Below are 25,891 nucleotides of genomic sequence, written 5' to 3' on the forward strand. Positions count from 1 at the left end.
TACCCCCGGAAACCATCCTTGTAACCATTGATGCCACGTCCTTATACACAAATATTCCGCATGTCCAGGGCCTCGCTGCGATGGAGCATTTCCTTTCACGCCGATCACCTGCCACCCTACCTAAAACCTCTTTCCTCATTACCTTAGCCAGCTTCATCCTGACCCACAACTTCTTCACTTTTGAAGGCCAGACATACCAACAATTAAAGGGAACAGCCATGGGTACCAGGATGGCCCCCTCGTACGCCAACCTATTCATGGGTCGCTTAGAGGAAGCCTTCTTGATTACCCAAGTCTGCCAACCCAAAGTTTGGTACAGATTTATTGATGACATCTTCATGATCTGGACTCACAGTGAAGAAGAACTCCAGAATTTCCTCTCCAACCTCAACTCCTTTGGTTCCATCAGATTCACCTGGTCCTACTCCAAATCCCATGCCACTTTCCTTGACGTTGACCTCCACCTGTCCAATGGCCAACTTCACACGTCCGTCCACATCAAACCCACCAACAAGCAACAGTACCTCCATTATGACAGCTGCCACCCATTCCACATCAAACGGTCCCTTCCCTACAGCCTAGGTCTTCGTGGCAAACGAATCTGCTCCAGTCCGGAATCCCTGAATCATTACACCAACAACCTGAAAACAGCTTTCGCATCCCGCAACTACCCTCCCGACCTGGTACAGAAGCAAATAACCAGAGCCACTTCCTCGTCCCCTCAAACCCAGAATCCCCCACAGAAGAACCACAAAAGTGCCCCACTTGTGACAGGATACTTTCCGGGACTGGACCAGACTCTGAATGTGGCTCTCCAGCAGGGATACGACTTCCTCAAATCCTGCCCTGAAATGAGATCCATCCTTCATGAAATCCTCCCCACTCCGCCAAGAGTGTCTTTCCGCCGTCCACCTAACCTTCGTAACCTGTTAGTTCATCCCTATGAAATCCCCAAACCACCTTCCCTACCCTCTGGCTCCTATCCTTGTAACCGCCCCCGATGCAAAACCTGTCCCATGCACCCTCCCACCACCACCTACTCCAGTCCTGTAACCCGGAAGGTGTACACAATCAAAGGCAGAGCCACGTGTGAAAGCACCCACGTGATTTACCAACTGACCTGCCTACACTGTGATGCATTCTATGTGGGAATGACCAGCAACAAACTGTCCATTCGCATGAGTGGACACAGGCAGACAGTGTTTGTTGGTAATGAGGATCACCCTGTGGCTAAACATGCCTTGGTGCACAGCCAGCACATCTTGGCACAGTGTTACACCGTCCGGGTTATCTGGATACTTCCCACCAACACCAACCTATCCGAACTCCGGAGATGGGAACTTGCCCTTCAGTATATCCTCTCTTCTCGTCATCCGCCAGGCCTCAATCTCCGCTAATTTCAAGTTGCCGCCACTCATATCTCACCTGTCTTTCAACAACTTCCTTGCCTCTACACTTCTGCCTCGACTGACATCTCTGCCCAAACTCTTTGTCTTTAAATATGTCTGCTTGTGTCTGTATGTGTGGATGGATATGTGCGTGTGTGCGAGTGTATACCTGTCCTTTTTTCCCCCTAAGGTAAGTCTTTCCACTCTCGGGATTGGAATGACTCCTTACCCTCTCCCTTAAAACCCACTTCCTTTCGTCTTCCCCTCTCCTTCCCTCTTTCCTGATGAGGCAACTGTTTGTTGCGAAAGCTTGAATTTTGTGTGTATGTTTGTGTTTGTTTGTGTGTCTATCGACCTGCCAGCGCTTTTGTTCGGTAAGTCACCTCATCTTTGTTTTTATATATAATTTTTCCCACGTGGAATGTTTCCTTCTATTATATTGATATCATTAATTTGAATCCAACAATTACGTTTGTTATTGTCACTGTTGCATTTCGAAATCTTTTCTGTCGTCTTATTTTCCTCTTTCTGTTTTTGCCAGTAGTTTCACTTTGTATTCACCTTCTCCTTTTTACCGAATCTGCTATACTATTTTATCCCGCCTATATATATACTCAATAATACGTAACCCACTTCCAAACCATAACCAAAAAAATTTTTTTGCCGCTTTCAGCACTACCGCCGCTATAATATCCACCGTTTCTAGTTCACAAACAGCTCCTTTCACCTTTTAAACAACCATTTCGGCCAGTTCTAATAACTTTCGCTTTATTTCCATTTCCGTTTTTCCCACATCACTGATCATTTTTAGCCGCTTCCCACAGGTTTTAACGCCATTATTTCTTCGTCAGACAATTGTTAACCTCATTTTCATAATCTGCCACCACAATACCACTCGTTTTAATATACTACACGCAGTTTTTTCGAAATTTTCCCGAATTTCTCCGTCCTTTAACGTGTTTTGGCGGCAACACAACCACCTAACCTTTATGCACATCGTTGTCTACCAACCCAAGTCCAACATAGCCCAGCTGTAACCAACACCTTTTAGCCTTTTTTCATTCCAGATCTCCAGTTACTTTCCGGTTTACCTTTATCTCTCCCCATATATTTTTATTTTCATTTTCATTTCACCTCATGTTACACTTTCCACCTTCTAATACCATGTCACCCTCACAACACCCCCACAACGACCCCATTAAGTTTTATTTACATTCCCTCCGCAAACATGCCTTCGCCCTAGCCAGATTACGCTCCCATATTCTATTTTCTCAGGCTTGTCTGACATTTGGCATCACCCCCAAAGGCCTCACACTTAAAGTTCCTATCTCTGGCTGCAACCCTTCCTTCCATCAGTCCCTATACCAGTTCCAAACTGAACAATCCATTGCCCTCACCCACCTAATCCTTCACCTACTCATCAACTCAGCCAATGAACACACCCGTCAACTCCTATCCTTAATAAAAGTCCTTAATCTTTCCTCTCCCACATCCACACCGGCTGTTCAGAGCATTATCCTACAGGCCAACCGTAAATTAGAACAGCATGCCACCCTCCACCTCAAAAAACTATCCAATCTCCTGGTTTCCCACCTCTGGAATGGCAACTCACTCACCCTTCACAACCCTTCCAGCAAACCTCAACCTCCTCTCATTGCACACAAACCCAGTCTCTCCCATCTACTCAATCTCCCACTTCCAGCTCCACTCTCTCCAAAACCTCAAAATTCCGATCAACACAATCTGGAACCACAACACCCTAATTCAGTAGTTAACCTTTCCTCCAAACCTCTCTCCCAATCCGAAACCTCTGTCCTATCCAAAGGCCTCACCTTCAGCCCCACTCCCAGATTCAACCAAACAGCCCTCGTCAAAGATTTACTGTCCTACACTCGTACTCTCTGCTGGAAGTATCACTTTGCCACGAAGAAAAATGATCCTAATCCTACTCCTAATGATCCGACTCCTCAAGACACCATCCAAATTGAACCCTGCCTGGAACAGTTCCGTCCTCCGTCACAGCGGGACCCACCTCCTCTTCCTCAAAATCACCCTCTCCAAACCTTCCAGGAATTTCTGACTTCCAGCCTTGCATCTCAATCCTTCTTAAAAAACCTTAATCCCACACCCAACATCACCACTGCTGAAGCCCAGGCTATCCGTGATCTGAAGGCTGACCGATCCATCGTCATTCTTCCGGCGGACAAGGGTTCCACGACCGTGGTACTTGATCGTCGGGAGTATGTGGCTGAGGGACTGCGTCAGCTTTCAGACAACACCACATACAAAGTTTGCCAAGGTAACCCCATTCCCGATGTCCAGGCGGAGCTTCAAGGAATCCTCAGAACCTTAGGCCCCCTGCAAAACCTTTCACCTGACTCCATCAACCTCCTGACCCCACCGACACCCCGCACCCCTACCTTCTACCTTCTTCCTAAAATCCACAAACCCAATCATCCCGGCCGCCCCATTGTAGCTGGTTACCAAGCCCCCACAGAACGTATCTCTGCCTACGTAGATCAACACCTTCAACCCATTACATGCAGTCTCCCATCCTTCATCAAGGACACCAACCACTTCCTTGAACGCCTGGAATCCTTACCCAATCTGTTACCCCCGGAAACCATCCTTGTAACCATTGATGCCACGTCCTTATACACAAATATTCCGCATGTCCAGGGCCTCGCTGCGATGGAGCATTTCCTTTCACGCCGATCACCTGCCACCCTACCTAAAACCTCTTTCCTCATTACCTTAGCCAGCTTCATCCTGACCCACAACTTCTTCACTTTTGAAGGCCAGACATACCAACAATTAAAGGGAACAGCCATGGGTACCAGGATGGCCCCCTCGTACGCCAACCTATTCATGGGTCGCTTAGAGGAAGCCTTCTTGGTTACCCAAGTCTGCCAACCCAAAGTTTGGTACAGATTTATTGATGACATCTTCATGATCTGGACTCACAGTGAAGAAGAACTCCAGAATTTCCTCTCCAACCTCAACTCCTTTGGTTCCATCAGATTCACCTGGTCCTACTCCAAATCCCATGCCACTTTCCTTGACGTTGACCTCCACCTGTCCAATGGCCAACTTCACACGTCCGTCCACATCAAACCCACCAACAAGCAACAGTACCTCCATTATGACAGCTGCCACCCATTCCACATCAAACGGTCCCTTCCCTACAGCCTAGGTCTTCGTGGCAAACGAATCTGCTCCAGTCCGGAATCCCTGAATCATTACACCAACAACCTGAAAACAGCTTTCGCATCTCGCAACTACCCTCCCGACCTGGTACAGAAGCAAATAACCAGAGCCACTTCCTCGTCCCCTCAAACCCAGAATCCCCCACAGAAGAACCACAAAAGTGCCCCACTTGTGACAGGATACTTTCCGGGACTGGACCAGACTCTGAATGTGGCTCTCCAGCAGGGATACGACTTCCTCAAATCCTGCCCTGAAATGAGATCCATCCTTCATGAAATCCTCCCCGCTCCGCCAAGAGTGTCTTTCCGCCGTCCACCTAACCTTCGTAACCTGTTAGTTCATCCCTATGAAATCCCCAAACCACCTTCCCTACCCTCTGGCTCCTATCCTTGTAACCGCCCCCGATGCAAAACCTGTCCCATGCACCCTCCCACCACCACCTACTCCAGTCCTGTAACCCGGAAGGTGTACACAATCAAAGGCAGAGCCACGTGTGAAAGCACCCACGTGATTTACCAACTGACCTGCCTACACTGTGATGCATTCTATGTGGGAATGACCAGCAACAAACTGTCCATTCGCATGAATGGACACAGGCAGACAGTGTTTGTTGGTAATGAGGATCACCCTGTGGCTAAACATGCCTTGGTGCACAGCCAGCACATCTTGGCACAGTGTTACACCGTCCGGGTTATCTGGATACTTCCCACCAACACCAGCCTATCCGAACTCCGGAGATGGGAACTTGCCCTTCAGTATATCCTCTCTTCTCGTCATCCGCCAGGCCTCAATCTCCGCTAATTTCAAGTTGCCGCCACTCATATCTCACCTGTCTTTCAACAACTTCCTTGCCTCTACACTTCTGCCTCGACTGACATCTCTGCCCAAACTCTTTGTCTTTAAATATGTCTGCTTGTGTCTGTATGTGTGGATGGATATGTGCGTGTGTGCGAGTGTATACCTGTCCTTTTTTCCCCCTAAGGTAAGTCTTTCCACTCCCGGGATTGGAATGACTCCTTACCCTCTCCCTTAAAACCCACTTCCTTTCGTCTTCCCCTCTCCTTCCCTCTTTCCTGATGAGGCAACTGTTTGTTGCGAAAGCTTGAATTTTGTGTGTATGTTTGTGTTTGTTTGTGTGTCTATCGACCTGCCAGCGCTTTTGTTCGGTAAGTCACCTCATCTTTGTTTTTATATATAATTTTTCCCGCGTGGAATGTTTCCTTCTATTATATTGATAACACCATATATATATATATATATATATATATATATATATATATATATATATATATATATATATATATATATATATATATATATATATATATATATATATATATATAAAGGTATTACAAAATTTTTGTTAAAAGCTCTTTCACAAGTGCATCAAACTTTGACAAAAACTCTTAAGATACCCCAAAAATTGCCATGACTAAGTCACTGTCACCTCTCAGAGTGTCTTTTAGCAAGAAAAAGAGTCACTTTGATTAAATGATGCAGTTCTTTGGTTTAGTACTGCTCTTCTCTTACAAAGTTTCTGTCTAAAAGATTTTCTGTGGCTGAACAACTATTTAGCGCTTTTTCTAATTAGTGCTATTCAAAGTACACTGTTTTGTGGTGATCACTTGCTTTAATGTTCACTCACTTTTGTGTTAGCTTTTTTACAACCTCTTGGTAACCCCCTAGCCTTAGCCTGGTACAAATGAGACTTAAGAGATATCTGTGTGTCACAAAAACAATCAGACAACAAAATGCCTCAAACAAGCCAGTCTCTTTTTGAAATTTCTCCATATTTTAAAATGAACTCAAACACATTTGAAGGGATTGGTTGATTACATTTTCAGTCCCACAAGAGCCTTTTCGGTGCTTGCTCAGGTCCTCGACTGACAGATTCTTTTACCTCTAAACTGAAGTGCTTTTTTTCACTCCACAAATCAATATAAAGATCTAAATGCTTCTCATTCCTTGTTGATCTAGCTGTAAAAAAAATGTGCAGCTTCCAGAATTACTTCATCACTGTCACCGTCATTAGCTCTAATATTATAATTTAATATTATAATTTTCACTTTTGTGTGTATTCCTTCTCAGTACAAATGCCACCCTAACTGTCACCTCTCTCTTAATCAATGTGGTTCCATTTCGGCAACACTGATGCTACATATGCTTCTAAACAGAGTTTTTCTTGCCTATCAACATCTGCAAACTTTTGAAAAATGGCAGTAAATTTTGCATGAGAGGGCCATTCTTAATTACTTAAATCACAATAACCTGAATCAGTTATGAGTGGGACTGTCTAACTAACAACGTATGTTCTCTCCGAGAATCCTGTCAGCTGTTCATGGTTTAGTGGTTAGTGTAGCTGACTCTCAATTACGGGACCCTGCATTCGATTCCCAGTCAGGCTGGGGTTTTCTCTGCTTGGAACTGGATTTGTGTCCGCCCCCGGTGGCTGAGTGGTCAGTGTGACAGACTGTCAATCCCAAGGGCCCGGGTTCGATTCCCGGCTGGGTCGGAGATTTTCTCCACTCAGGGACTGGGTGTTGTGTTGTCCTAATCATCATCATTTCATCCCCATCGATGTGCAGGTCGCCGAAGTGGCGTCAACTCAAAAGACCTGTACCAGGCGAACGGTCTACCCGACGGGAGACCCTAGCCACACGACATTTCATTTACAGGATTTGTGTACTGTCCTCATCATCATTTCATTATCACCAGTGTGTAAGTTGCCAAAGGGGTATCAGATAAAAAAACTTGCACCAGTTGGCTGAACATCTCAGGTGGCATACACAAACTTCATTTTTGAGACTCCTGATCTTGGTCCTGTTGACTGTTAATTAAGGTAGCCTCAACATCATCTCCACATTCTTCTGAATCGCCCAACACCATTGGTTTAGGAGTGGCACAAAGGTTGATAATGTCTGTCTCTGTTTTCCATCAATGCCTTTTTCAGCCTCACATTTTCTTGTTTTTGATAATCTGATGAAGCACTGTAACACTTTCCTCCATTTGCGTCCTTCCTTTCCATTATAACAAATTTCATAGAACTGTGTGATGCAGCAATACAAACATAAAACTTCCAGCACAACCACAAAATAATGGGGAGCACAGCAGGCTGTTCAGCTTGACTGACTTCTTTGCACTGCTTATGACTACTGACAAGGCACTATACAAAACAAAATACAAAAAAACAAACATTTGCATGCCTGCACTCACACTAATTTGGCAAATTTGGCCCTGTAATCTTGGCTTGTCAAAATTTGCTTTTGATTGGTGTGCCATCATTGATGGTTGGAGCGCTGACACGTTATCTGTGTATCCAGTAATGCTGGCAACTGATGGGTTATGCATGGGGCCATATCAACCTGTACCACATCGAAACAGCCTGAAGAGACACGATTAAGCGTTGAAACTGGTAGCGACAAAATAAAATAAAATCATAAGGATGGCTGTAGGTGTTTCTTTTTTTTGCCATGATAGTATATTTTAGTCATCATTTAAAGGTTGTACTTGAAACTTTGTAAAAAAGCTTTCTCAGGACAGTTTACGTCTATCTTCAGATGAATGAATGAATATATATTTAAGGATATGGGACAAGCTAAATAAATATTCGGACTGAACTAAACATTTCGAAGTGAGTCACCATACAACCCCAGAAAGATAAGCTTTTTTGTAAAACTACAATTGTGTTAAGATTGCTTTACAGTGTCTGTGATGCACGGCACAAAGCTTTCATATTTCTTTGGCTCTGGTGCAACTTTTGAACATTTTTGATGTATCATATGTGATATGGATACGTAAATCAACAGCTGTACGCAAACTAAGGGTGTTGATATATGTGATATGGATAGTTAAAAATGTATGTAAAATAAGTCAAAGGCAATCCTCACCTATAGCAGACCGATGTGTGGACCAGAGTCGCATAATAGAAAATGGCATTCACACTAGCTTTTGAGCACTAGCACTTTTCTAACAATAGTGCACACATTCACACACACAACCAAATGCACACTCCTGTATCCATGGAAAGTCTGTTGGGTTGTGTGTGTACTATTACCGAAAAAAGAGCTAGTGCTTCAAAGCTGGTGTGAATGCTGTTTCCTGTTATGTGTTACAGTGATCCACGCATTGATCCATTATAGATGAGTGGTTGCCTTTCCCTTGTTGTACATATTTTTCCAGCCAAAAATTTCCATTATTGTTATGAATTAATAGCTGGTATTGCTTGACTTATCAAGTGGGATCATGTGTTTAGTGCTCATTTTCAGAGTGAGTTTTACATCTACATCTACAGTAGCACACATTTAAAATACAGTAGGATTTCTGCAATCCTGATCTCTGTTTGTTCTTTAGGATTAAATTTATTGAGAGTTGTTGAGATGTGCATTACTCACATTTAACATTAATTTAGTTGTTTTCAATAATTTCCAGAGAACGTGATCTCAGAGTTATTAGACCATTCATTTATGTGCGAGAGAAATCCTTGAGACAGTTTGCTGAGTCCAGAAACCTACCTATAATACCTGAAAATTGCCCAGCTTGTTTTGAAGCACCAAAAGTGAGTAAAAACTTGGCTTATTGTAGTCATTATCAGTAAGGGTCAAGTTGCAGAGGGTATAATTGTTGCATTCTTTTGTGTGCACCTTATTTGATATTTGTAATAATTGTATTTACAGTACATCTGTACTACGATATGAGAACTACTCATACCTGAGACAATAATGCTAATATTAGACTCGTGAATACTGCATGTTTCAGTCCTGATGGTACAAATTTTCAGCGATAACAGAGAAACATAAATGTATCAAAATAAGACAAAAAAGAAACTATGACACTCTCAGAGCACTAATCTCACTTTTGAGGATCAAATTACAATCCAATACATCTCTCAAATTACAGTCAGTTCAATTTAGAACACAGTCAAATGTTCAAACCTTCCCATAAGCTACTGTTGCTCAGCATACTAACAGCTTCAGTCTTCAGCCATCAATGAAGTGAGAACCGGAAGAGTTTGTGTTTGCAGATTATGTAGTCCTCCTCACCAACACTCAAGACGGTGGCAAAGTCACTTTTGTTATGTTTAAAATGTCTTGAAATGGATGACTATGGGAATTAACCCAGGTAAATACAAAACTTCACTATAAATTCAGTTTTCCAGGGTTGCAAATTCAAAGTGCTCTGGGAAACAAACCAAAATTTGCTCAGGGTTTAAGATAAGCCAATTTAAACATCAATTGCATAAGAAGAATTACTATATTTGAGATTTGTTCACCATGTGCAACAAATGCAGACATTAACACCTCTGGAAGCACATTATATGCTTAATCAGATTTGTGGAACTGCTCTCAGATCATGACAAAAAGTTTCTGTGGTACATACAAACTTAGAAACGTGACTATTCCATTCTCAGCATTCTATTAAATTCATGCTGAAGATATTGCAACTGGAGCAGCTCATAAAGCTCAAATGCCATCTGCTTCTGACTACAAAACTGGTTACATTCAGTCAAGAGAAGACCATATTGGTATATGAGTTCCTGCCCTTGATGATACCAGTTGGTGTACTTGTTCGATACTAAAATCTAATGAACATCCAGCATAAGCAGTTAAGAATAGTCATGAGCACAAGACAGTGGCCAAACTAATATTAAGACTGTGAAACAAATATATATTGATAGGGAAAGGGTGAAACCATCTTCTGAAGACATTGCAAATAACTGAAAGAAGCATCTGCTGTCCAGATGTTAAGATGAATATTGTGCCAGTTTCAATAAAAGTGAAAGTGTTTATGTGACATTCCAGCATTTGGTAAGGATGTTAATGGGATTGTTGCCAACCAGGTCACTTCATAAATAAAAAGTGTAATGGTGACAACAGTACATACCATACTGTTTGACTCGAGTCAAAACTGCAGCCAGTCACTTTTTGTACCTGTATCAGCTGATTAAAAGCAGCTTATTTCCCACAGCGTACACATTTTCAATCCTCTTAAGACTAAGTGACATAACTGCACCACTGATGAAAAAGGCGCTGACTCATAAAGGATACAAGGTGGGTGAGAACACTTCCTACACTAATTTGAACGTTCCAGATCTGTTGTCATGCACAGAAGGGAACACCTGGATAAGGGCACAGAAATATTATGGAAACTATTGTCAAATGCAAATACCCAAGAAGCATACATTTAAAGGCAATGTGATATCCAAGCGACAACCACTTTTAGATGTTCTGAAAACAGTGGGGAAGAAAACAACTTCTTTGTGACTACAAGTAATACCTCTTATCATAGATGCATGTGGCACTTGAACCCTTTCCAGTTAACTAATGTGCAGCATATCCAGGCTTTCCATATTCTTAATATGAGAAATAATCCAAATTTCAGTAAGATCTATAATGAAAAGACATAGCCAATTGGTGAGGAAACAAGGCACTCTCTTATGTCACATGTATGTATGGAAATATGTTTTCACCTAGTTATTGGTATACATGAATTTATTAACTGTTATTCTTGTTACCACACACTGGCAGCTATATTTAACTTATTTCTCTTAAGAGAGATGTTTCTGAAAATTGACTTACTATCTTATTTTGCTAGTTTTATATTTCTGTATCATCTCTGAATGTTTGTTCCACCACCGTGTAAACATCCTGTATACAAAATTAATTATTCTGCTCACCAATAATTCAGTGATTGTTGATGACTGCAAATATTTACAGTATTGTTAGTGATTGGCTGTCCCTTCTGAGGATCTTTGACTATTTTGCATCTTAAGTGGGGCAAACGTGAACTGACTCTCAACAAAATCTTTTTTTGTTTTGTATCACATTACTTTACTAAATGAATACCACCATACCTCAAATACAGAATAACAGTTTATTATTTCTTCATAAACATAGACAAATACAGACAAGCAGGACTGAGAAATCTCATTCTCACACCAGAAACAGTTGAATTTTTCATTGACATTCTTGTCAGCTCTAGATTCCAATTTTCGGTATTCCTTGGGGGCTGCACATAGCAGTGGAACTCTTTGCTGCTATTTGCGATGACATCACGGGCAGTCCGACTGCTCTTAGTGCTACACATGGCTCCAAAGGAGTACCTCACAAAAGAATACCATCACCGCAGACTAGGAAAACAAAACAATTCTAAAAATGAAATAATCATAATTATCTCCATAACAAGAAACACTCTAACTCTCTACTTGTTCATTTATTTGAAGCTACACAACTTGGATAAAAAATCAACATATGTAAGGGAGATTTTGTACACTTACATATGCCACCCCTTGTAAATGAAAATGAAGAAGCAGGAAAGGAAGTAAAAAAAGAAAAACAAACATACATAAATCAGAAATACTTTTACAATATTGTGAAACAATAAACCAAATTATGAACACCTTGGACTCCTCTTTTAACTGTTTTAAATTTGTCTTCAACGGTGATAAGTCAATATTTTATTGATTTATTTTACTTTTTTATGCATTACAGGAGTAACAAACTGCTGTAGTCGTGGTGTGAAACATTTGTACCTTTACAATCTAAGTTGATCAGTTGATGTATTACTTACAATACTTCAGTTGAATAGTACAGCAGTCATGAAAATTATCATTAGTAAACCCATTAAACAAATATTAGAACCCAAGAATCTGAGTTTGTATTTGCATGCAAAGACTCGTATATCGCTTTTTTTGGGTTTTATTATGAGGCTTAATTTCCATTATAAAATCTTCTACAATCATACCCAAAACCGTATAAAATGTCTTATACAAAAGGCAATAACATGTCATAAATAATCTATGTAATGTGAATGTAATTTCACATAATCCATTCCCGATAAAACGCCTTTAAGTCAGAAATAATATTTAGTGACTCGTAAGTGAATGAAATGGGGGAAGGTTTAATTTATGCTCAATCATAATGCTATTAGTATTAAAACTAGTGTTGACATTCTACATCTCATTCATTATAATTTACACCCTTGACATAACTAAAGCATGCACAACAACTTCATAATCCAGAGCAAACTCCTTGCCTTGTGCTGCTACTTAACTCACTCTATACATGCTGTGATATCAAATACCTTTATCAGTGTGGAAATCCTTAAAAAAATTGGTTTTGTTTTTCTTGAAGGGTTTCTAGCTTAATACCTAGTGTCAGGTTCAGTCTTGACACCCTCAACGTCACTGTTCATAACATAGTCACTTTCCTCTCACTGCCCCTCAGTGAGGGCATATAGAACAACATCATTTTATTAGTACAATAATAGTGCTAGCATACATTAGCCTTATCTCTACCCCCCTGTTATTAATGATGGGTTACCATTATTATATCAGCTTTGCTGAGCACTAACTACATACTATTTCTGAATTATTTGTCAGAAACTGCCTAATAAGCTTGTTACACCCTACAATTTTGAAACAAGGACTATTACTTAATTGCCTTTAATTTCATATGAATGGTCATAAATCCTGGATATTATACATGCCCTTTTGTTTGCCAGTTGTTGAGTCAGTTATATTTACTGCATTTGCTTGTGGTATCATAGTTATCATGAATGGCCCCTTATACAGCAGGTAAAACTTGCTCATTGTCTTTCCACACTTGTCACTTCTCTTGTAACTTTTAACCAAAACTACATCTCCCACTCTGTCCAATATAGGGGTCCTTTTTCCATCTCTTTTTCTGTTATTCATCTTCCCAAGTATCTCTTCTTTAATATTCTGTGTTGAAATTGACTGGGTGGGGGGGGGGGGGGGGGGCAACTTTTCTTCTGGCCACTTAACCCACTTCAAGAAGGGTTCCCCTTCTACTTGTTGTCCTATTACCTCAACTGGTGACACCTTAGTGACTGAGTGTGGCCATTCATTCAACACTAATTTCATTTCACTTACTAATTCTGTCCACTTTGAGTGTTTAATCACACAGTAAGTTCATAACAAACATCCAAGTTCACACGTGATTTTTTCTGGCAGATTACTTTGCGATGGTAGTGCAAAATCAAAGTATGGCCTACATTCTCCCTTGCTAAAAACTTTCGGAAGTTCTTGGGTGTAAACAGGTTTGCACAGTCTGTTAACAGGTTCTTAGGTTTATTGACTTGTTTAAAATAGTGATCTTATAATTTATTTATTATGCTATTGGTTGCAGCTTTTCTTAGAGGGTACAACTTCACCAACTTTGACCAACATTCTAAAATGACCGGGATGTATCCTATTCCTCTCTGGCTTTTAGGCACTGTGCAAAGAAATCTGATACACTAACTCCCAAATATCTCCTGGAATAATGGGACACTCTAATGTGTGTACTCCTGAAGTATTTATTTTTACCTTTTGACATATATCAGAGGAGCGCAATATTTTCTTTATCTGTCATTCATTGTTGTTTTTTTGAGTGTGTCTAGCAATTGCTGCAGAGTTGTTAACATACAACTAAGCATTTGAATATATTTTTTGTACTTATTAATTTTCAAGAAATATTTAGCAAATGTGTGTCTAGCAATTGCTGCAGAGTTGTTAACATACAACTAAGCATTTGAATATCTTTTTTGTACTTATTAATTTTCAAGAAATATTTAGCAAATGTTCCTCTGCCCTTTACATCCTTGTTTGATTGTAAGACAACAGATAATCTTGATAAGGCGTTGGTACTTCTTTTCCTTTTACACACCTAATAGAAAATTTAAATTCCTGCAAAAAGAGAGCCCATCTAGTGAGTCTACTGTGTAAAAGTATGATTTCTGGTAGAAAGATTGTTGCATTATGGTCACTATGTATTATAGTTTCATTGCCTGCCAATAAGTATTTAAATTTCTGAAAGCCTACACTTCAGATAATACCCCTTTTTCTGTGATAGTGTAATTCCTTTCATGGTTCATGAGCATTCTACTTATGAAAGCTGTTGGCCTATTCTCTACTGTCTGTTGCACAACATGTTCCTGAAATATGCAGCATCCCAGACCATAGTCAGATGTATCTTCTGATAGGTGGAATGGTAATGTCTGGGCGAAATAGTATAGGTGAAATTGCTAAACTTTATATTGTTAAATTCCTCAGTACAATGTTCATCGCAGCTCCAAGATATGTTTGCTTTCATTAATTTCGATAAGTGTGGTGCACGCAGTACTGTTAAATATGACTTTAGTTGTCTTCTGTTTGAAGGTTCTGGGCAAAGTTTAATAGCGTGTAGCCTTTGTGAGACCAGTTTGATTCCTGTCGTACTCACCATGTGTCCCAACAATTTCATGTCATTCCTACAAAATTGTGATTTTGATAGTTTAATTGTAATTCTTTGTGATCTTAGTCTACTGAAAAATTGATTTTGCATTTGCAAGTGTTCATTCCATCTGGTAGATATAACTACAATGTCGTCAACATAAATTAAAATCTTACCTCTTAAATTGTTGCCAATCACTTTGCCTAAGGCTCTTGTAAACACTGACACTGAAACTTTCAGTCCTAAAAGTAATATCTAAAATTGGTATGATCGTCCTTTAAATAGAGAAGCTGTGTGTTTTCTGTAATCTTTACGAAGTTGTATTTTCCAATTTGAAGTAGTAAGATCCATTGTGCTGATGTATCTTGCCCTTATAGATTTTATTAACATTTCTTCTGTTATAGGTAGTCTCTCTCTTTCAGGTTCAATTATTTTATTGACACCTCTTGCATATAATACTAGTCTCACAGTTGCATCAGATTTTCTGAGTACAACTAAGGGGTTATAATAGCAACTATAATAATCCTGTCAGTTTCCTTTTGGACTAACAAATTTCATAGAAACAGGTATTGGATATGGTCTAATATAGAATAGATTGTGTGGCTTAATCTTTAGGGCCTTTCATGATTCCTGGTCTCATTGTTAGAGCATCTATGTGTGTTCTTGATAAAGAAACTGTTTCCACTTTCCCATTTGTGTTGAAATTTACTGATCTGCTTATGTTGTTAATTATGTCCTCTTGACGTATAGGATGGTTGTAATAGTGTAATTTTCTGTCATCATTGACTATGTTGGATTCTATTACTAATGTAAGATTCCCCATCAAGTAGTCACTGGATCAAACTGTAATGTGACATTGTTTCTGTCTTGTCCATATGGAAATCATATTGTGCATGTTTGAAAATCTAATGTGAGCTTCTGTTCTGTAAGCATGTCTATTCCAAAAACAGCTGGTATATTTAACCCTGTGACCACAAACACTGGGTACTCAAATGTATGTCCACTCAATCCAAATGTAATCAACAGTTCTTCGCAAATTGGTTTGCTTGTAGTTTCTGTTATCTCTGTAATTTTAACTCCGGTTACTGGCAGTCTTGGAAACATATGTATCATATAGCTTTGTTTTAAAAACCCATAGTCTGTTACACATACATTGCTACCAGAAGCTAGAAGTATACTTACTGGTGTATGTCCGACTACTCCGTTGAGCTTTGGTCAAAGATGTTGCTTAACACTTTGCGCCCTGAGCCATAGCGCATGAAGCTCTTAACACAAGGCCTAGCTGGTTCTAGCATATTTTAATTTACTACAACTCTTAAATGGTTTTTGTTATAGTAATGACATTACCATTATTGAAAAGCCTGAACTTTCTGAATTTGAATACTTATTTAAACTGCTTGTTTTATATACAGTAACCTCCTTTGGCTTTATTTTAAGATGCAGCTTTGGTCTTTGTATGATAAATTTTGAAACACAGTCATTTGCACAATGCCACTCTGCATGTACTACACTGGTAGCTTGTGTCTTTGCGCCACACTTTCTCAGTAAGCTTTCTGCCTCTCAGAGAACACACTACACATTATTTTTGCTTCTCTTTCTTGCCTATTTCTGTCTCAATCTTTTGCAGAAAATGGTTTCCAGTTGATAGTCTGGAGAGTCCCGATGTACCAGGTTGTTGTTCGAGATGTCTGCTGTCTGCAAGACCTGCACACATAGTTGTCATAAACTGTGATGTTTTGATGCACTTTCCAGTTACCTTGTTGTACAATATACTTGAATTTATTATCACTTTTAGTATTATGTGGAATGACAATTTTCTCCACAACTTCACAGTTCGATGCTCAAAAGCCCCATATGGTAGTCATTGGTCTGATAAGTCAACACCCAACTTGTTTTTATTATAGTCCACCACACAGGCTGGTTTTGACTTCTCTCCACCTCTCTTATCAATATACATCACAATCTCAGCAGTGTGCCTTGTACTTATCGTGTGCACATTTCTTTTGTCCCTCCAGCATAATGCCAAGATATTTCCTTTACGCCTAAAAATTAGTTCGCCTCACCGAAGTATCGGATCTTTTGTAGCAGAATGTAATCCCTGTCTAGATTTTCTTGTAGTTCCCACTAGAGCAGTTTTTGCAGCTTCCAGTTCTGAAGCAAGGACTGGACTGGCGTAGAATCTGTCTGTAAACAAAGTGTAACCTTTTCCTGACAGATCCCCAAGCAATGTCTTTATGAGTGTCACTGTGTCACACCTCTCACTTGCATAAGCAGAAAAATTCCAGACATATCCTGTCTCTGACACTGTATATGCTTGCTGGAAATTAGCAGACACCATATCCAGGAGGGGTCTCACCTTGTGCAGTGGGTCATAGCCAGCTTCTTTTTTGTTCTTCAAATGGTTCAAATGGCTCTGAGCACTATGGGACTTAGCTTCTGAGGTCATCAGTCCCCTAGAACTTAGAACTACTTAAACCTAACTAACCTAAGGATATCACACACATCCATGCCTGAGGCAGGATTCGAACCTGCAACCAAAGCGGTCACGCGGGTCCAGACTGTAGCGCCTAGAACCACTCGGCCACCACGGCTGGCCTTTTTTCTTAGCAACCGAATTGTCACTGATGTGAAAGTTTCTCAGAATAGAAAGAAACCTGTCATGGCTCAGGATGTTTGGACAGAATTACATGACACAACAAAATTCTTGGACCAGTGCTCTCATGTATGCGATCTCACAGTTTCACACATATGGACTACAATTTTCAGAAACTTTCTTATTTCTATGAGAAAAACTCCTTTTCACTTCACTTTGATAGTGAGCAGCTAGGGGAAAGGGAATTTGTGCTTTGTAATTTCCTTATGCTTTGCTGTGCATACAGATTAGTTTGCTGCTTTGTATGATTCACCATACTGTCTGTAAGTAAACACAAAAAGAAGTCTAGAGGTGTGCTGTTCTGGTCTAAACTGGTAAGGTTGCACTTTCCAGAGTGTCCTGAGAATGGATAGACATTTGGCACATGATCAGTAGTCGTCCAGCCTTCCTCAGAATCAGTACGGTGCGAAGTTCTGTCTTGCATACACCCTTGGTCGCCCGTGCACTTCAGGTGTAGTATCAGCAGGAACAATGGCAATACATACTTCTGAAGAACTTGGACGTTCACTCTCCTCATATGAATCTACCATAAAAGTAGTATTTGCAAATAAAATCACTTACTACTGTAGTTATGTATTGAAAGTTCTTTCAATTGAAATCTGAACAAAAATATTGCATATTTTTTTAATCTGCATTCCTTACCTGAACACTCAGAATCTTCTTCTTGAATATAGTCTACATCATCATCAGAATCAAGCAAATCATCATCCTCTGAAAAATCAACATCACTTTCTTCAAACTCACGCAGTAAGTCATGAGCGATTTCATCATTCGTCAAACCACTCTTCCCCATGATGACGCAACTGAGTGTGTACGCGGCAGAATATTCCTGCTCACAAAGCCTCACAAAGAAAAAGGAGTGGTTCTCTCTTGTCTAGCATGCCCACACCATCTAGCGTCTAATACTTCAACTATAGCCTCTGCCGTGCCTCCCAGACCATTGGGAGCTCTGCGAACAAGTAAAGGAAGGAAGGGGAAGATCGAGCACACATGCCTGTAAAATTATGGGCGTTGGATTTTCGGGCTGGTCAGGTGCACCCATATTTTTATTGATGCCAGCTCCTAAGTGTTAACGGGTTGTATTCTTTCTTCTAAGAGAATGTCTGTTAATGTATTTCCATTGTCATATCTTACTGAGCTAGCAATATTGTTGCTAAATATTGTACCTTGGTGTTCTGTAACATTGTTACTATTTCTGTACCTTTGTCCTGCTCTGTTATCATCTTGACCACTGGATCCTCTGTACACAATACTCACGTCATTTTCTCTTGTCCCCCATTGTTCTCTTTTGTAATGCTGATTCATCATGTTGCATTGATGAGCATTGTTGCTGTTGTTATTTGATTGTCTTCTCTCCAATAGTCTCTTAATGGTGTCTATCTATTGTAAATATTCTAATAAATTATTAACATGGTTCAAATCTTTGCCCAAAGGTTTGTCCCTTACTCTCCGTGGGAGGCAACTGATAACTACGTCCAACAAATGTTCCTCTCTTATGGAGTCATTTAAGTACTTAACCTTATTAATATGCCAATCAACAAAATTCCTGTACCCTTTTCAAGTCATTACTGTATAGTTATGAACATAACAGTTCAAGGCATAACTTTTTTGTGCCCCCTTGCTCCAGTATTTTGATTTGAAAGTAATTTTAAAATCATGGCAAGTTCTAAAGTTTTCCAATTGTGGCATTCCCCATTGCACAGCATCACCCATCATATGGCTTATGAAAAATCTTATTTGCTTATAATCTGTCCTTGTTTCTGGTAACATATTTTCAAACAAAAATATAACTTGGTGTACCTCTCCTGATGGTATAAATTTCAAAAACTTTTGATTTACTCCTTTATGTAATAATGTATCGAAATCACAACCATTACTTACCTTCTTACTCATCGTTAACAGGTCTACAACCTCTCTTGTTAATTCTTGTCCCATATTATTGATCTGTAGTACACGTTTAGTCGTACTCAAGTTTTGGTCATTACTATTAGTTGTTGACAGCCTATCGCCTATGAGAATGGTTATGGAAGATGTGGATTTATCCTCAAAAGGTTACTATTTGTTTCCTTAAGTCTCATTTTTCATTCAGCTCCTATCTTTTGTAATTTTGGTTCTAGTTCATTAGTGGTAGATGATATTACATTAATATTATTATTTATGTACTTCTGTTGGATGTCTTTAATGTGCAATAAATTTCTCTCTAAAATCTGAGTTCTTTGCATTAAACTGTTTTAGTCAGATTTTAGTTGATGTACACATTCCAGTTTGCCCTCTACTTTGTCCTCTACAATACCTAGCCACTCTTCCAGTTCAGCAATGTGACTGAATCCTAAATCTAGTCATTTTTCCAATTTGTCCATTCTACCATTAGGTTGAGAAGTGAAGTCATTTATTTCCTTATCCATTTTATCTAATCTGTTCTTGATTCTTTTAAAATTATTGTCTGTTTCCATAAATCTGTTATTCATTAAAGTAAACTGCTCTAGTACTGATTGCATAAACCCTTCCATGCTCAAATTGTTCTCTATTAAAGCCATGTTACATTATTTGTTTATAGTTATACGTCTAGAATCCAGAAGTGAATTGTTTATCGGTTGTGTCTGCACTTCACCTACTGTTGAGACAAAAATTGTGGTTGAATTATTACATTCCCGTTTTGAAATTTCTATACTGTATTTTACACAAATGCCTTTCCAGGAAAAAAAATAAAAATTACTGCAATAAAATCACTGCACTTCACACTATAAATGAAAATTCACCCACTGAGTATAAGAAATGTCAGATGAATTTGTATCTAGTTGATTTTGTCGGCTGCCGCTGCTGCCATCACATAGTGCGGACATTGTCAGCCGCTGATACTGTCGCATAGTGTCGATGTCGTCATCGGCTGCTGCTGTCATTGTGTAGTATGGATGTGGTCATTGGCTGCTAAACTCATTAGTTTATGACAATAAATTGCTCTTGCAACATCCAAAATATTAGGTAGTCTTGAAATATTTATATCTGAACACAGTTGATTGTGAACCAGCTATATAATTCTCATTTCATTTGTATGAATGTTTGATGTTTATTTGCTTAGCATCTCATTATTTAACATGTAGCTAAGATGTATTTCTTCATTATTCTCTTGATAAGCCTTCTTACAATTTTAAAACTGGTCAGCATACTTTTTAACGATGGTAGTATTACTTTTGTGATGTTTGAATCACAGTGCAACAAATTTACGTTTTAAAGTTGTGCACCTTAGTGTAATATAGTTCCACTCCACTACTCATAATTATAAAGCATGATTTTTTCCTTTCTGTAATTCATATTTGTTCTTGATATTGTCTGTTGTCTTATTAGCACTGGCTGAAGAACTTCAAACTTATGATTGAATTTTCTGGCTGCATCGTACTTGCACTTTTAAAATGACCATAATTTCGATACCATCTATTTTTTCAAAGTTTTTGTGGCATGGACTTAGTTCCTTGTGCCAGTATTCTTCACTAAGTGGTTAGCATGTGAAAGGGCCTTCGACTATCTTCCGTCTTCAGTGGAGTGAACATCTACTAGCTCTTGACAGAATACTTTTTTATTTTACATCACACTGCTCTACTAAAGGAGTAGCACCATTCCTCAAATACAGAACAACAATTTATTATTTCTTCATAAACATAGACGAATACATACAAGCAGGACTGACTGACCTTATTCTCACACCAGAAACAAATGAATTTTTCATTGACATTCTTGTCAGCTCTGCATTCGGGTCTTCAAAATTCCTTGGGAGCTGCACATGGCCTGAGGTTTCTTTGCTGCTGTTTGCGATGACATCACGGGCAACCTGACTGCTCTCGGCACTGCATGTATCTTAAAAGGACTATCTCAGAAAAGAATACAACAACTGCAGACTACGAAAATGAAACAATTCTAAAAACAAAATAGAGATAGTTATCTTGTTAACAAGAAACCCAATTTGTGCTTGCTCATTTATTTGAAGCTACACAACATGGATATAAAATCAACATATGTAATGGAGACTTTTTCCTCTTACACTCTTCAGCATGAATAATGTGAACGTTCAAATATTTGCATCAAAGCTGTTTTAAGACTGGGCATATATTACCATACTTGTTGAAATACAGAGTGTATTCCGTAAATAATGCGACCAATTTTTTTCTGATGCAACAGTACACCACAGCATGTTGTAACCAGCTGGGCTAAGTGGAGGGGGGTGTTAGCTTCAAAACGCTCTTTGTCTCATTCGGCTACGAGCTGCCGGAGAGTCAGGACATGCGTTTCCGTCAACCTTGTTTTGAGTTTACGTAACGTGGCACAATGGATCATTCTGTAGAGCAACGGTACACTATAAAATTTTGCGTTAAACTTGGGAAGTCCACCACCGAAACATTTCCATTACTACAGCATGCCTTTGGGACTAATTGCTTGTCCAAATCACAAGTTTTCTGATGGCACAAGTCGTTCATGGAGGGCCAAGAGATCACCAACGAACCTCGCAGTGGCCGGCCGTCAACCGCATGAATCGATGAAAATGTGTGCGCAATTGTTTGAACTCTGACAGATGGTTGAGCCTTCAATTGATAGCACAAACTCTAAACATGTCAGAAACAACCGTTTTCTGCTTTGTGGCTGAAGATTTGAACTGAGAAAGGTGTGTGCCAAACTTGTCCCAAAAGTGTTGACCGACAAACACAAGCACATGCGAGTGCTTCGGTGCCGAGAAATGTTGGAAATGTGTGAAAATGATCCTCATTTTTTAAACTCTGTTATCACTGGTGGTGAGTCATGGATTTTTGAGTACGACTCTGAGACAAAAAGGCAGAGTTCAGAGTGGCTCACCCCATCGTCACCCCATCCCAAGAAGGCACACATGAGCAAGTCCAGGATCAAAACCATGCTCATTGTCTTCTTTGATGTCAGAGGCATTGTCTACCACGAATTTGTACCTACTGGGACTACAGTGAACTCAGCTTTCTACTTGGAAGTGTTCAGAAGACTGAAAAGGAGGGTCTCGTGCTGTGAAGCGACATGAAGGACATGTGAAAAGTTCACCATGAAAATGCACCGAGTCTCAGTGCCTTCATTGTCAATGACTTCTTGGCCAGCACCAAGACCCCATTGGTTCCCCAGCCTCCCTACAGTCCTGACCTGGCTGCCGATGACTTGTTTTTGTTTCCTCGGTTAAAAGGAGTCATGAAAGGAAAACATTGGGACACGATTGAAAGCATCAAGGCGCATGTTACATTAGCTCTAAAGGACATTCCAGAAAAGGCATTCCAGGATGCCTTCCAGACATGGAAACACTGCCTCCAGAAAGAGGGTGCTATTTTGAAAATTTTTGATTATTTGTACAATTATATTTAATAAATGATTTTTTATGAATTTGGTTGCATTACTTATGGAGTGCACCTTGTAAGTATAAAATGTGACAAGAATTGTTGTTCATCTGAAGCATGAGTTTAGAGATTGTAGAGCCTATTGACACAGTAATAAAAGTAATAAATGCAATCAGATGTGACCCTTAGTTAAAACTCTATGGCAGCACTGCTCCAAAAGATATATTAAAATATATTTTTCAGTATTATATTACTGAATTTAAATTATAAGGATGCATTTTGAAAATATTCCACTCAGATTGAAACAATGACACTCAAAATTGTTAGAACTTTGGATATAAAATGATGTTTTTCAGACAGGTAATATATGTTTGGTTGCACCTTGAAATGCCTTTTAACTCCATCTAGCACAGGTTTGGGGCATGGCTTTTACGCAATAAAGCTCTTTATTGGCTACCAGAAGACTCAAAAAGTGGAGTAGAAGGGAGTTGTACCAAGAATATTTTGATAGAGTTAGAAATATATCATGATCGTGGCATTGGCTGTTCTGTCCACTGTAGTACAGATATTCTAACATTCTGATGACTTAAAGTCTGAGTGTGGATCTGAGTTACATCAACTTATTCCCCCAAACCACCTTACGCTTCTTTACTTGGAATTTGCAGTCACTCTTCTTTACTGAATAGCTGGCCGCTGGAAACCCTCTTGACTTCTTCTCCATCGAATAACGCTAGGTACAGGAGTTTTTAGACTCTTTCTACCTATGAAATAAGAAGACATACAAACTTTACTTTTCATCAACTAACGATGTATTTGACCTCCATACACTATACAAATTTCTCTTCCCACACAAATATATAACATCCTGCAAGTCTCTCATACAGTGAGACGCTAGAAACAAATTGAGTTACAGTTGAAATAAAGTTGGCTTGGATACCATGACCTTTCTTAACATGAATCATAAAATGAGTCTTGCTTCTTACAAGGTTGCATCAACAGTCTACAAGAGTACTTTTTCAACAGTTCTTGTTTTAATAACAATAGTCAATGACACAATAAGCTCAGAGCTTCATATAAACTCCATGGTTCTTCCTTACACACTCACTAAAACATCTATGGATTGTCCGACAGGTACTTGTCGGTGCCGTCTGACCACCACATCTACTTTCTTCCTGCAACTGATTTTAAACCTGCACACACAAACATGTGACGCGCAGTAGGTAGGGTGCTACCATCCCACACTCATATCCAGAATATCAAGTGTTCAAGACGGTAGAAGGCTGAGCGGTTCTAGAATTTACACATAAATTCTCGAATTACTACAATATACTTAGTTTGTAAATGTGTCACTGGAGTGCACTAGAATACAATAGCACAAGCGTCACCATGCAACTAGAGTTTCACAAATGATTAGATGAAATAAGGGGATGAAACATATTTCGATAGATTCAGTTGCTAATAAGTTCCTTGCTTGATAAAGTGCACTATTTCCAACTTCCCTTTTTTTTATTAGAGGTGCATTTGACAGTGAAAAACAACCATTTTGTTACAAGATTGAAGGAGAGAAAAAAAAAAGAAAAATAAAATAAAATCTGTGGGAGTGTCAGGCATGCGTGAATTTTACCATGCTGGTAAGAGATGTGCAGCTTTCTCTTGTGTTGAAATCAAAGCTGCCTCTGAATATGAGTAATATCCTTTGTTTTGCTAAATTTATCATGGGAAGGGATGTTCATTAGAAATACATTGATCTCACACTTTCCTAATTAATAGCTGCTTCATAAAAGGAGTTTTAAGTCACGAAGAATTGAATCTTCTCCAGATACATGTGTAAAACTGCACAGTGCAGGGATTATAAACTGACAAATGTAACAAGTTGCAGTTCATAGAAACACAAATTAGTAGTAGGTTTCTGCAGGTGATGACCAACAGATACCAAATATTTAAGGGAAGTCATTTTTCTACAACACCACAAGCTGGTTATAAACAAATCTTTATTTGCTGTGAGTTTCGATCTGTGTGACGTTCATAAAGCAACATATAAATTGCTATTGTAGCTTGTATGGCATCATCATTGTTACGTTGTCAATAATTAAAATAAAATTATAAGAAACCGTTATGTGCCACTGTTGCAAAAAGGGTAAAATGCATATAAACACTCATTTAATATTAGTATTATGCTAATTTTCATATTTACCACAGTTTGGTGGAGTGCATTCTGCATACCAACTAACTGTTCAGATGATCAGGAAACATCAGTAGTGAGTGAGAGTAAAACTATACGTATAAAGTTCTTTTTATTTCCTTTATATCAATAAAAGTTATCAATGTTTGAAAATACATCTTAATTGTATAGATAATAAAATCTATGTGGGATGTGGAAATGAGTAACCTTTTATAGCCAGTGGCTCCTTCTGGCAGAAGGGTTGAAGAGAAGGGAAGAAGGATGAAGGAAAAAGACTGGTGAAAATTAGGAAGTTAAGATAATTCTGGGAAAACAGCCCAGAACCATGGGAGAGGGGAGACTAACCAGAAGGGATGAGAAGGAAAGACTGATTGTTGGTACCTGCTCCATATGAAATTTGAAGATCTGAGAGCTTAAAAATGGAAGATGGGTAGAAAGTAAGACAGAGATTACTAAAAAAAATCATGCAAGAGTCAGTAAGAGTGGAAAGCTAATGGTGGTGGGGGGGGGGGGAGGGGGGGAGATAAAAGGAAAATAAAAGATGTGGGAAAATAAAAGGAGAGCAAAGAAGAGGGAACAGTTACTGAAAAGGACTGCTGAGACCACAGAAATTAAAGTAAATTTAGGCTGGGGGGAGGGGGAGGGGTTGTGGCGAATGATGAAAGGGGCACCAAAGTCACAACTATCATGTTTTAGAGCATGCTCTGCAACAATATATTGTGAGTTGCAGAGCATGCTCTACTACATGACAGCCATGACCTCTGTGCCTGTTTCACCAAACATTCCATCTGGTTTCTCCAGCCTAACAACAGTTTCTCAGAAATCCACAGGTGGGAACTGGTGTTACAACGTGTGCTTGTTTTCGTCACCCACCTGTTGTACATTTATGTTAATTTCTATGGTCTCAGCAT

General features: G+C 39.4%; 1 protein-coding gene across 1 annotated transcript in view; it reads left to right on the forward strand.

Moving 5' to 3' along the window:
* The window catches only part of LOC126413131 (uncharacterized), a 186,669-nt gene that overhangs the window by 155,280 nt on the left and 5,498 nt on the right, over positions 1-25,891 (forward strand). Inside the window, exon 19 of the mRNA XM_050083023.1 lies at positions 9,024-9,150. Within this exon, the coding sequence (XP_049938980.1) occupies positions 9,024-9,150 (127 nt within the window). The remainder of the gene's footprint in view (positions 1-9,023; positions 9,151-25,891) is intronic.

This window comes from Schistocerca serialis, chromosome 7 (assembly GCF_023864345.2).
Source record: "Schistocerca serialis cubense isolate TAMUIC-IGC-003099 chromosome 7, iqSchSeri2.2, whole genome shotgun sequence".
Classification (NCBI taxonomy): Eukaryota; Metazoa; Arthropoda; class Insecta; order Orthoptera; family Acrididae; genus Schistocerca; species Schistocerca serialis.